General features: G+C 36.6%; 1 protein-coding gene across 1 annotated transcript in view; it reads right to left on the reverse strand.

Annotated features, from left to right (window-relative positions):
• The window catches only part of LAMA2 (laminin subunit alpha 2), a 646,015-nt gene that overhangs the window by 456,716 nt on the left and 175,191 nt on the right, over nt 1-14,108 (reverse strand). Inside the window, exons 2-3 of the mRNA XM_007190832.3 lie at nt 8,741-8,911; nt 2,198-2,310 (exon numbers count right to left, since the gene is read on the reverse strand). Coding sequence (XP_007190894.2) covers nt 2,198-2,310; nt 8,741-8,911 — 284 coding nt within the window. The remainder of the gene's footprint in view (nt 1-2,197; nt 2,311-8,740; nt 8,912-14,108) is intronic.

The raw sequence follows: 14,108 nt of genomic DNA on the forward strand, positions 1-14,108 counted from the left end.
TGGTTGGTGAGCAGTCAGAACACATGCAACAGTTATTAAGTTCACCTTCTTGTATGGGTATGGTTCGTGGACCCCAAAACAATTATAATAGCAACATCAAAGCTCACTGATCACAGATTATCATAACAAATATAATAATAATGAAAAAGTTTGAAATATTGCAAGAATTACCAAAATGTGACACAGAGACACAAAGTGAGCAAATCAGTTGGAAAAATGGTGCCAATAGACTTGCTGGCCACAGAATTGCCACAAACCTTCAATCTGTAAAAAAAAAAAATGCAATATCTGCAAAGTGTAATAAAACAAAGCATAGTAAAAGGAGGTGTGCCTCTTAACATAGGGTTGGCCAAAAAGTTCTTTCAGGTTTTTCTATAAAATGTTACAGAAAAACCCAAATGAACATTTTGGCCAGCCCAATGCTATTGTGGTTGAGCTCAAAGAGTAGTATAAGTGACTTGTGCAAATTATATTAACAATTGAGTCTCCTGCTCCATGTGTGATTTAAAAGAATAGGCAGAGAGTAAACCAGAGCAATGAACCATCACTATTTATTGATTCCCTATCCCAGGAGATGACCCAAGGCAATAGACAGCAGACTCACTCCTGATTGGAAAGTTGGATTCCAACTTTCAACGACCACATGATGGGGGACAACTGCTGTGACTGGCAAAGGACCAAGTTGTCTTTATCCAGAGAGGGATAAAGTCCATTTTGAGGCTAGGATTTTCAGGGACTTCATGCATAAGACTTCATTGAACTAAAGCATAATTGATCAATGTAGTAGTTTGCCTGCCTTCCCTGATTGTGCTCTGAGATTTCCTGAGAAATACTGTTAACTCAAGGCTGACATTCAGCTGCCGGTATGGGTAGAAATAAATACATGCCAGTTGGCAATTTAGCTGCAGCACTGAGCCCTGCTGCTACCCTGTTGCTCAAGTCCTGAGGAGTTCCAAATGGGTGGAAAGAGTATCTGCTGTGAGACCCACCAACTGGCCCTTTGCAATTCCTGAATATGTGCACCCTGGCCAAAATGGGCCCCAAACCTGAAGTGGGTAGTTCGTATCCTACTGATGACAAACAGCATCCATTAGGGAAATGCCTGGTGCCTATCTGGCCTCCTGAGAATGTGACAAACTCCCACTGGCTAGTGCTTTCCTCCACTGTGATCACATGTGGAAACACAAGCTCTGCAGTTATGGTATCTGTCATTAACTATTTTAGCCATATCCTCTCCACTAACCCCAAGCCCCTTTGCTGCTCTGCCTCTACTGGGTCAGGGAGGAATGCCTAAGTATCTTTCCTATGCTATCTCAGAGAGTGGGAGAGAAACAGGTTGAGTTAAAAAAGTCATCTAAGTTCAACATTTCCAGTCTCAGCCTTCAGTCAATCAAATAAACTTCTGTATTTGTAATAACAGTAAAATATGGGAACATTTTTCCAGACTCCATCTTATTTGCAAGCCTAAATAATTTTTGATGAATACTTTCCACCTGACCTGAATATTGTAAACAGAAAGAAGAAAAAAATTAAGGTAGAAGGCACCTAGACCTATGTACCACAAACGCTAACAACTTCCAACATCAATTTTATACAACTACAAGGCTTGTTACCTCATTACTGGCCCAACTTTAATTTAAGAATCAACCGTCACATCATGCTCAACTCCCAGTAATGAGAGGCAATGTACTCAAGAGTCCTGTTATCCAAGAACCTTTTCGTACACCCACCATGAGCAGAGTGGGAGCACTCTATTATTTTAAAAGTTTAAAAATGGCACTATTATATTTTCTTTATGTAAGATTTCATTGATCAACATTTTTATCATTAACTCTCATTGGTCAAAACAGAGTCAGCTCCTAATTCAGTTCTAAACTTCTCATGCGAATTCATTTTATTGGGCTGGCCCAAAAGTGAGTTTGGGTTTTTCCGTAAGGTGTTATGGAAAAAACTGAATGAACTTCTGGGCCAACCCAAATAGTTGTGCTTTAGAAATAAATGCCAAATATTTTTAAATAGCAATTTACTAAATGAATAAGCCCCTTTGTTCACTGTATCAAGAAAACAATGGAGGGTAATAAGAAAGAGTATCCTTTTACCCAAGAACTACTAACTACACAAATAGCAAATCCAAGATCCAATTTCAAAGTGGAAAATGATAAAAAAATAAAATGAAAAGTAAAAAAAGGCATAATACCTGCTGTAAATCCAGTGTAATTGTCACATAATGGTATTCGATTCCATTCTTAATACTGGGACTCTGCCACCAAGTGTTCTTTCCATCAATAGCATTTGTAATCGGGTGTCTCACTATTGAATCAGCAGCAGCATGTGAAAGGAGAAAAGATCATATGAAGAATTTATAGCTGTTTTTTTAAAGTGAAAAGTAAAACTAAGTTAAAACCATCATCATGTGAAGGTCAAACATTAAAATAACATAAAGAGAGAGCAATTCATATCTTTAACAAAATTTGGTTACTGTCGACTTTTTCACAGCGCTCCGCAAGGTAGTGTGAAATGGTTAAAGACTATAAGAGAAGAAGCTGTTCAGCACTCTGGCCATCAACTAAAACGGGCAACTTTAAAGATAACTACAGAAATTAAGTGTGAAGAAATGATATTGAAGTCTAATTGATGTGTCAATCATTCAAAGAAGCAAAAACTCTACTGTTTGAGGCAGCTCTAGTATGACATCAACTTTTTGAACAGAAACATAAAATCCTGAATTGTGGTTGAAAGGTACTTGAAGATTTGCCCTTCTGACACATACATTATTGCCAGGACTTGGGCAATTCAATATGTATCTGGTTTTAATAGAAAATGCTGTCAAATCCATCCTATGAGGCTTTTTGCAGTCAGTCCTCAATATGCCAACTTTCTATTTAAACCACTATTTAAAAATATAATGAAAGATACTCCAAATCTCCCATCCAGCGGTGCCTGTCCCCATAATCACTAACTCAGTGGAGGGGTCTGGACAATAAAAGCAAGCAAAGAGAGCTCGGCACATGAAACTCCATCCTACTAACTAAACATGGATCTCCCCTTGTCTTTACTCCAGATACATGAGAACAGGAAGTATTGTGAAAATTAAAAAGGAGATTGGCAATAAAAAACAGGAGGTGTGGACAATCGTTGCCACCTCCCCCCACAGTTCCTTCTTACAATCCTCAAAACTCACAGATTCCTCATCTCCTCCCACTTAGTTCCATGCATCTCACAACAGCAACCGTTACCTCTGGAGTGCCAAAGCTCTTGTTCCTTTTTGGATGCAGTCATTGGTTCTTATCTGCAATCTGTGCTTCTCATTTCCCAAGTAAGGAGGAACAGAACTTGTTCCTCCTCTGATCCGGCCCAGCTCAGGCACGGGTGAGGATGGCAGGAAGGCAGTTTGCTGGGGATGTTCCTATTTCTATTCCTAGGGCTGCAGTAAGATTTCTTAACTTCCTAACATCTCACTTGGAAGTCAGCCTATTTGCCCACAGAAATGTAAACAAAGTGGAGGTTAGCTTCCCTGCTACTCTGATTAATTATGCTTTGGAGTGTCAGTCGTGAGAACTTTTATAACACTAATTCCTTGGGAAGATGTTTCAAATGAATGGCCTAAGAATACCCTTTTATTAGAACATAATCATTTTTTGCAAATTGAAGGAATATTTCAAATAATAAACAAGCCATATCACTATGGGGAACAATCACGGACTTTCAATCTGTGGACATAATGTAGTAATCTAGCCAGGTGTTTTAATGATAATGGTGATGAAAGAGCATAAGATTTGAACCATGAAGTGCTGGAGTATGAGGAGCTGGACAGTCTATCTGGATCCACCTTTTAGCACTTAACTGACCATGGGCAAGTCACTTAAACTCTGTGTCATTCCTGAAGTGAGGATAACATAACTCCACTCATAGCACAGGTACCCAGAATCTTAACTCTCAGAAAAAAGTAAAAAAAAAAAAAAAAAATTAAATGTGTGTGAAAGAGATTTGTGGACTTGATACGGGAGTTCTAGCTCTTTATTTCTCAAAGTAATAGTAGCGTTCAGCCTACTCTTGCTATCATTTAAAATATCACTTATTTCATAAAATGGAGGACATTTAAAAACAACAAAAGTTTTAAAACAACACAATATTAAAATGAAGGATAATTCTTTAAAAGGCATTCATTTTATCTTCATAAAAAATTTGGAATTTTGTTTTCATTTTCTCATTTTGCCATGGACCAGTAATTGGATGGGAACTCTCAACTCACAGGGGTACCAGAGAAACATTAAAACCATTAATATTCTAGCCATTATTATGCATATACGTAGAATTAATTATACATCTGTTTAAAATATGCAGGATTCTGAATCTTTACTGGGGACAAATTACATTTTTATAAGAATTTTTTTTTTTAAGGCATTGTTTACTTTGTTTATTTATTTTATTTTTGGCTGTGTTGGGTCTTCGTTTCTCTGCGAGGGCTTTCTCTAGTGTGGCAAGCGGGGGCCACTCTTCATCGCGGTGCGCGGGCCTCTCACCATCGCGGCCCCTCCCGTTGCGGGGCATAGGCTCCAGACGCACAGGCTCAGTAGTTGTGGCTCACGGGCCTAGTTGCTCCGTGGCACGTGGGATCTTCCCAGACCAGGGCTCGAACCCGTGTCCCCTGCATTGGCAGGCAGATTCTCAACCACTGCGCCACCAGGGAAGCCCCGACAAATTACATTTAATAAAATTTTTGAAGATAAAAACCAAAAGCAAAAAGAAGTCCTCAATGCAATAGGTGTCTGATAGTAAAGAAAAATCATCTTCAAAAAATTTACAAAAACTAAATATTCATTAAATTTGCCATTTTCAGATTGTGAACATTTTTATTACATATTAATTTTATTAACGTAGTCTGCTATAACCTGTTTAACTGAAAATATAAAGGCTTATATCTTTGATTTACTTATGGTAACATGAGTATATAAGACAGGACAAAAAGAATCTATTTTTACTGGTAAATTACTTAATTCAGCTGAACATCTGGATGGACTTTGTTTTGTACCAAGTCTTATCACATTAGCAGTCCACTGAGATGAGGCACCTTATCTCATTAATGAAAAGTAAAATTGCTGACTAAATTTAATAATTAGCACTAGTTAACTTGTTCTGCTGAAGCTAGGGAAAGTGTTAGGTCTTTATAACATCAACAAATACAAGAAGCATAACTAAATATCAAATAAATGTCCTTGGTGGTATGAGTGGGCGCTGAAATTGGCACATTAGGAATCAGAACCATAAATGAAATATTACTGGCATTGGTTCTGAAGAAAAATAAATATCACAGCAAACATTCCTTAAACATCCTCCTGAATCTTCTTCACAGATTGTGGGTTTAACATGTGATAGAAAAACACACACACAACCACACTTCCAAATCACACTTGTGGCTCATAAGGTAGCTGTGAGAGGAGCTATCTAATTGGAAATTTTGATATCTGTCACCTCAGGTCAAATTGATATGAGAATTAGTCATGAAAAGGAAGACTGGGAGATGAATCAACAATTAACCATAATCCCCATTATGAAACTTTAATCATAATTAATTTGAAAATACTGATTAATTGTTGGCATACTTCCCTTATTTAAAAAGAGATAAAAACTTATAACATCCTCAACAGGGATAGTGACTCAAGTCAATCCAAAGGCTAACTGCATCTGAAAATTGGCGAGGGAATCATTGATGAAGTAAACCTTTCAAACTGCTATTTTAATTGGAAAGCACAATCTATTAACAGTCAGGAGGTTCAAATTTCCTTTTCTTTGTATGGTACTTAAGTACCAACCTTCCAGATTAATTCTAGCTGTTCAGTGAATTTGTGGAATTTTATCATCTGTTGCTTCAACTTTTACTAAAATATATCCATGTTGATTATTGCTAGATTTTTTATTATTGTGGGGTATTATTCTTTCTAAATTTCTGGTTCCACAACAGGATTTTGAAATGTAATGAAGCTGGTAATTTGAAATTAAATTAATCAAAGTAAATGTAGGCTGTGATAAGTTTTAAAAACTTACCACAACTAAATAAAATGGGAAATACAAAAACATACCTCATATGTGCCTTTACTAAAACAATTTATTCACTTTTTTGTCCCAAAGCGAAAATATGGGGTGGGATTGCCTACATACAGATGTCTTCCACTGAAAGACCCTGAATATGGAACTCTGAAGAAGGGAGTGACAGTCACTCGTAGACTTAATTTGGTGAATACATCTCACTGATTTTGCTACCAAGAGTGTCCACTCAATTATTTTCTACCTGAATCACTGCACCTTCCTTCCATCCTGTCTCTATTTACACATTTCCATCTTTTTCTCCTTTCCTGGAATGCTTTTCCCTCTTATCTCGGGGAATTCAGGTTTTAGAGCCCTTCTGAGTCTGACCACCTTCTTGGAACTTTCTCTTGCTACTTCAGTTCCTACTGATGTTTTCCTTCTTAGAAATTCTACATCATTGATAATATGTACCCTAAGGTATAGCCCTGAGTTTACTGTTTAGAATATCTGTTTAATTGTCTTCTATATCCAAGTCTTATTTACCCTAACATTGTACTTATAGACAGGAACTATAAATATTTATATTTTATGAACATGTATATATAGATAACCATACATATATACACATACATACACATGTATATATGCACACACACACACACAAACACACATATATATGATTTTCGTACTTTATCTCTCTAACTCTCTTCCTCTGCCCAGCCCATCCTAAACACACATCTACACACTCCCAACCACCCCCATCATTCCCTCCCAGTCATTCCATGCCTCCAGGCTTTCTCACATTCTCTGTGAAATCATCAAGGCTACCAATTCTTGCAACAATGGCAATTTCTCCCTATCAGGCTTCATCTTCTTCTCTAACAAACCTAAAGCTCATAGTCCATCAATTCATTTATTTTTTAATTCATTTTATTTTCACTTATTTACCTCGATTTTCTTGTTTTTGATGTTTCCCCAGGGCTCTGACCTAGGTTTTTTGCCCTAAACGTTCTGTACAAGAACAGCAAACAGATAGGATGTGTTCCAATATTCCCGACTCCTACACCCATAACAATCTACACCATAGAAAATAACCAGAGTCATTTAACAGGCAAGGAAGGTTTCTAATGCTTGCCATCTTTGGTTTCTTAACTTTTTTTTTTTTAACAGTCTGTGATATACAAGGCCAGCTATTGTATTCACAAAAGTCCCAGTTCTCCAAACATATTAACGTTTTCAGTATCTCTAAATTGTATAATAGAGAAGGGACTATGCATTCTTCCCTTTAACCAGCTCCAAGAAAGAATGCACAGTGCCTCCCAACTTTCTTTTGAGATTAAAAGATATAAACTGTGAGAGAAAGCTTTCTTCATTTTATGAGCATTACAACTTTTTTTAAAAAGAGAAAAAAAACTAAGTAAATTTTAAAATAGTATAATTGTGAAACTTTATTATAAAGCACCTCATTGACATTATTCACTTCATTAATCTCCCCAATATTTGATGATTTCCCAATGTATCAATATATCTATAAATCAACCTCCATCTCTAGAATTATCTCACACCATTCTCCCCTTCTCCACATAAATTCTTTACTCATTAAACCTAATTACTTATAGTTCTTTGAATAGATCATGCTGTTTCATGCCTTCAAGATTTATGTATTCTTTTTTTATATATTATACTTTTCCCCTTTTCATCTTACTAACTCGTATTTTCTCCGTACATGGTCACTTTCTCCCAGGAATCTCTAGATGTTCCCTTAGCACTCAATTTAGTTTTGTTTCACCTATTCCCCCCTCTAAGTCCTTTAAGTCAAGGACTATGTATGATTCAACACTCTGCTCCAGTAGAATTCATTTCTGGTAGCCAGTGTTCAAATGCTTGCTGAATAAACGTATGAATGAGTCTGAGATATCAGTGTGGTTCCTAGAGGCCACCCAAGAGGGCTTTGTATGATACCTCTCCTTGAAACACTCTTCCTGTGGTGTTTAAGAACCGTATAGTCTGATTCCAGCCCTGCACCAGACTCATCCCTACCCTCTGCCCTCTGACACTTTCAGTTGCAGCCATTCCTGACTACCTGTAGTTCCCTGAGCAAGTACTGTTTTCCGCCTTATTCTGAAACCTCTTCCTGGCATTCCTTCTCTTCCCTCTGTCTCCCCTTTACCTACTCAGCTCATATTTGTCCTTGGGTCTCAGTTTAGATGTCACTTCTGGCAAGCCTTCATCTACACCAGGACTGAATTTGTAACCCTCCCCTTTCTCCCTAAAGCCCCTATGCTCATTCTTTCCTTGGTACCTACCACATTATACAGCAATAATCTGCTTTTTGCCACTTCTTCAACTGAGCCAGGGGCCACATCTTATTCCTGTTGGATCCCCAGCACAGTACCTGGCATATAAGTGACCACTGAATGACTAAAACATGAATTAATAACCACATCTTCAGATAATCTTCTGCAAGTGATAAACTTAAGGACTGCCACAAGTCTTTAGCTAGAAATCTCTCTTCAAGCACCACACCCACTACACATAAGGAATTCCAGTAACGTTTGTTAAGTGACAGAGAGGGGCTGTAAGGTTCACAGTGGAAGAAAAGTTCTAGAAATTTGGGGGACCACAAACCTTTTGACTTTAATGCACTTTGGCCTCAACATCATCAATTACAACTCCTACCCAGTGCCACACAAATTCATCCTAAAATACGTACGGTGTGGATTGCTGCTGTTTTGATGGCAGATCCGACATTGAGGGTTCCTCACGGGCTGCCCAGGGACGTGCTCTACCAATTTGCAATACATTTCAGGTCCTTTTTCTCCACATGTTGCATTTGTGGTGATGAGAGCATTGGAAGCAAGATTCAGGACAGCAGGGAATAAACCTAAAAAAGATGAACAAATGAAGGTGTGTGGGATGATTTTGCTGCATTTTAAAATGAAATTAAGATAGGATGTTTTCCAGAGCATTAAATTAAATGAAAATGGAATAATCAGTTATAATTAAATATCTGACTTAATTAAGTACACTACATAAGTAGCATGTGTTATCAAGCGAACATTTTTTTTTTCTGGGTCTTAAATATGAACTCTAAAGCTATCTTCTTAATTTTTAACCTCTAATACATAATTAGAAAATCTTGTCTCTAAAACATACTTTTAAAAAAGTCTTCTGTTATCTTCATGTTATTGACACAAGTCTTACTGAAATCTCCATTCTGCATTTCAGCCATTTTGTGAAATTTGTCAGGTTACAAATTTTAAAATAATTCAATCAACCCCAGAACATTACCTCTCTACCTTTAGACATTGTATTCTCTAGGTTGGTAAATGATTTATTAGTAAATAAATAAGGTTTCTCTTCTGTCATTCATCATTATTTTGCATTTAGCTGTACAATTATTATTTCATAAAATACATGTTGAGCCAACCCAATCCAAAAATGGGCAGAAGACCTAAACAGACATTTCTCCAAAGAAGATATACAGATTGCCAACAAACACATGAAAGAATGCTCAACATCATGAATCATTAGAGAAATGCAAATCAAAACTACAATGAGGTATCATCTCACACCAGTCAGAATGGCCATCATCAAAAAATCTACAAACAATAAATGCTGGAGAGGGTGTGCAGAAAAGGGAACCCTCTTGCACTGTTGGTGGGAATGTAAATTGATACAGCCACTATGGAGAACAGTATGGAGGTTCCTTAAAAAACTAAAAATAGAACTACCATATGACCCAGCAATCCCACTACTGGGCATATACCTTGAGAAAACCATAATTCAAAAAGAGTCATGTACCACAATGTTCACTGCAGCTCTATTTACAATAGCCAGGACATGGAAGCAACCTAAGTATCCATCAACAGATGAATGGATAAAGATGTAGCACATGTATACAATGGAATATTACTCAGCCATAAAAAGAAACAAAATTGAATTATTTGTAGTGAGGTGGATGGACCTAGAGTCTGTCATACAGAGTGAAGTAAGTCAGAAAGAGAAAAACAAATACTGTATGCTAACACATATATATGGAATCTAAGAAAAAAAAAAAAAGTCACGAAGAACCTAGGGGCAAGACGGGAATAAAGACGCAGACCTACTAGAGAATGGACTTGAGGATATGGGAAGGGGGAAGGGTAGGCTGGGACAAAGTGAGAGAGTGGCATGGACATATATACACTACCAAATGTAAAATAGATAGCTAGTGGGAAGCAGCCGCATAGCACAGGGAGATCAGCTCGGTGCTTTGTGACCACCTAGAGGGGTGGGATAGGGAGGGTGGGAGGGAGGGAGACGCAAGAGGGAAGAGATATGGGGATATATGTATATTATAACTGATTCATTTTGTTATAAAGCAGAAACTAACACACCATGGTAAAGCAATTATATTCCAATAAAGATGTTTAAAAAAAAAAAAAAAAACATGTTGAGCACATACTATGCCAGATACCATAAAAGGTTTGGGGGTTTGGGAATGAAAATACTATTAAGATGGGCTTATTGTGGGAAGTGATCCTGATCTGAATCTTGGAGGAGAAATAGAAATGTATTTGATACAGAAGATGAAGGAAAAAACAAACATACCAGGCAGAGGGAATATTATATGAGTATGGACTTTATTCGGAAAGCTTATGTGTATGCTGAGTGACTGACAAGAGGACTGAATTTGTAACTGTTCTAACCTGTTAGATCATGTGATCATATATAGATACAGATATGGATTTAGATACAGATATAGTATAGCTACCTACAGATTATACAGAGTATACACAATGGTTCACATGTATATCAACCCAAACTATTACCTGTTTGTCATTGTTAGTAATTTTAGTGGGATTTTCTTCCAGGTCTTTAAAATTATAATTTATAGTATTAAAAAAATAGGTAGTAGGAAGGAAGAAATATGCTGGGAATCCTGTTCTTAAGAGGTCAAAACACCTTGTTGGTCAGCAGGATGAAGTTAGATAGTTAAGCCCCTTATAGCTTCTTCAAACAAAAGCCACTTTACTTACACAAAAGCCATCTCAGGCAGGAGCCAGTATCTCTAAAACTGCCCCAGGACATTGTCAGTTTTACTCTGTGATCTTTGTCTCCCTCGTCTCTGGCTAGTCTTGACCTTGACCCTGACTTTGGGTTCTGTTTTGTAGGTATGGGTGAGACTCCCCATGCCCTGCTTTGGTACAGCCCTGTGAGACCTAACTAGAGTTGGGTAGGCCTGGACTTTCTCAGATCTGAGGAATCATGGGAGGGAGCTGAGATGGGAAGATGGCTGGTGAAAATTATTTTCCTGTATGTCGTATGTTCCAAAATATAGAATTGGATTACATCCCAAATTACCCACAGCATTAAATGAATAAAATGTGAGCAAAATGACATGGTTATAAAAGGATTATGGGTATAGAAGTAACATTGATTAAGAAGCTATTTCATATTCATTAAGTAATATGATTTAATCACCAGTAGCCCCATTATGTAGATTTTATTAGTCCCATTTTACAAGTGAAGAAAATGCAGCTCAGAGAAGACAAACAATATGCACAAAGTTATGAATTACCAAGATCAATAACTAAGATTTGAACTCAGCTCTTTAACTCAGAAGGCTAATTCTCATCAGGGCATGAAGAAAAAACCTGGTCCTTGGCAGAGCTTATCAGTTTACATACTTAATAAAAGAAATAACTTACCCAGTCACCACCCCTTTGTTGTTTCATAGAGTTTTCCAATCATAAACTAAAGATGTTAATATAATTTACATTTATTTTCTTTCAGTTCTTTCCATTGATTTGTTTCTGTTACATTTATTGATCATGTGCTCAAAATTAACCTTTTCATAATTTAATTGCCTTGCTTTGTGATCAGGGAACAGGTGCCTTTTGAAATTTTATTAGCAATTTTGTTGTTTATTTTAAAAAATCAGTAAAGTGTATTGGTCAGGGAAGTTCCCCAAGTAGTTTCTAACGACCAATTTGAAGAGTCATTCAATATCTGAGCTTCTACTGAATTTTCAGCAGGTTGTATTATAGATTGCAGCCCATTTTCATTATAAGTTAAATCTATTAGACTGTACCTATTTATTCCCATTCAAAAGCAACAGAGCAATATTTATTGCTATATTCAATATTGGTTACTTGGTTAAGATTATATAAACACTGCAAGTGTAAATGAACTACAAATAGATGGTGAACCTTTATAGAGTATTGACTTACAACCTCTTAATTAAATTCTTAATTTGAGGTCATGTAATGTTAATGACATAAAAGCCAGTCATCATTACCCACACAATTATGTCTGACATTTTTTTTTTCTGAATAGTATCTAGACTAAGTAAATTTAGTTGGATTTGTGGCTTAGAGAACAAAGTCTAAACAAAAAACAAATAATATTTATTCTCCCTATACTATATATTTTATTGGAGATTAGAATATGTATACTATATAGAGAATAATATAATAAATTCTGTTCTATAATATATACATTTAGTAAATAGTCTAGAAAAATTTACATCATGGGAAAAATAGAAATTTTGCTACAATATGGCAAACATTTAAAAATTCACCAACTTTTCACTGTTTTTATTTGAATGTTTTTAGACTATATTTGCTTACTCACATACTGTGCTCTCTTCATACAGTTTTGCATGATTTTGATGATCTGCCTTAAAACCCCACATTTTGGTTTTAAATGGCAGAAGCATCTATAAAACCTGCATATGGAGGTTCTACTTTCAGTAATTGTGGAGTAGCTCCTATTAAATTAGGTCACTCACAGATAACAGCTATGAATTCTAAATAAAATATATTTTAAAAAAATCTCAAATACTTGAAGACATTGAAGAACAACCCAAAACAATTAAACCAGGAGGATTTGTATTCTCAGAAGGAAGATGATGGATGTGCCTCAGACTGCCCATGCAAGGTGGCTGAAACTCGAGGAGAAACCCACAATTTCACTGTCTTATTTATTTATTTATTTATTTACTTTACTGTCTTGAAAAATCAGAAAACAGAACCAAGAACGATCACAGCTGCTGTAAAGTGAGGAAGAAATACTGGAAAAAAGAAAGCCACAGACAGGGAACCTCAAACTATGTGTATAAACTCTTCCCAAATCTCTCATCGATAACAGATATACACATGCCCCAGGCAGACTCCAAGTACCCCAGATTGGACTAGAAGAACAAAACAGTGATCATAGTTGCTGCATTCCATAGGAAAGATAAGAGTGTTTGAGTCCAGATAAGTTAACCAGTATAACACAAAACTATAAGATGGATAACTGTTCTTCAGAACATATCAGAATCCTAAGTTTTCTACCATGGATTGTTCACAACATCCAGAATGCAATTTTACAAAAAAATATTAGATAGACTTACAAGGAAACAATAAAATGCCACCAGTACTTAGAAGAAAAGCAGTGAATGGAGACAAACACTGATATCAACCAGATGTTGGAATTAGTACACAAATAATTTTAAGCAGCTTTCATAACTATGATCAAAGACACACACACAAAAATGCTTATAATAAAAAATAGAGAATAGAAACTACAAAAAATATGAAATATACATTCTAGAACTGAAAAATGCAATATCTAGAATAAAAAATAAATATTACATGAGATCAGTAAAAAATTGGAGGACTTCCCTGTTGGCGCAGTGGTTAAGAATCCACCTGCCAATGCAGGGGACATGGGTTCGACTCCCGGTCCAGGAAGATTCCACATGCCGTGGAGCAGCTAAGCCAGTGTGCCACGACTACTGAGCCTGCGCTCTAGAGCCCATGAGCCACAACTACTGAGCCCTCTTGCTACAGCTACTGAAGCTTGTGCACCTACAGCCCATGCTCCACAACAAGAGAAGCCACCGCAATGAGAAGCCCACGCACCACAACGAAGAGTAGCCCCCCACTCGCCGTAACTAGAGAAAGCCCGCGCTCAGCAATGAAGACCCAATGCAGCCAAAAAGAAAAAAAAAAAAACAAAAGAAAAAAAAAGAAATAATATATATATGTATAAGTATATATCTGTGTGTATAACCATGCATACACATATATGCACATACACATATATGTACA

This window comes from Balaenoptera acutorostrata, chromosome 14 (assembly GCF_949987535.1).
Source record: "Balaenoptera acutorostrata chromosome 14, mBalAcu1.1, whole genome shotgun sequence".
Taxonomy (NCBI): domain Eukaryota; kingdom Metazoa; phylum Chordata; class Mammalia; order Artiodactyla; family Balaenopteridae; genus Balaenoptera; species Balaenoptera acutorostrata.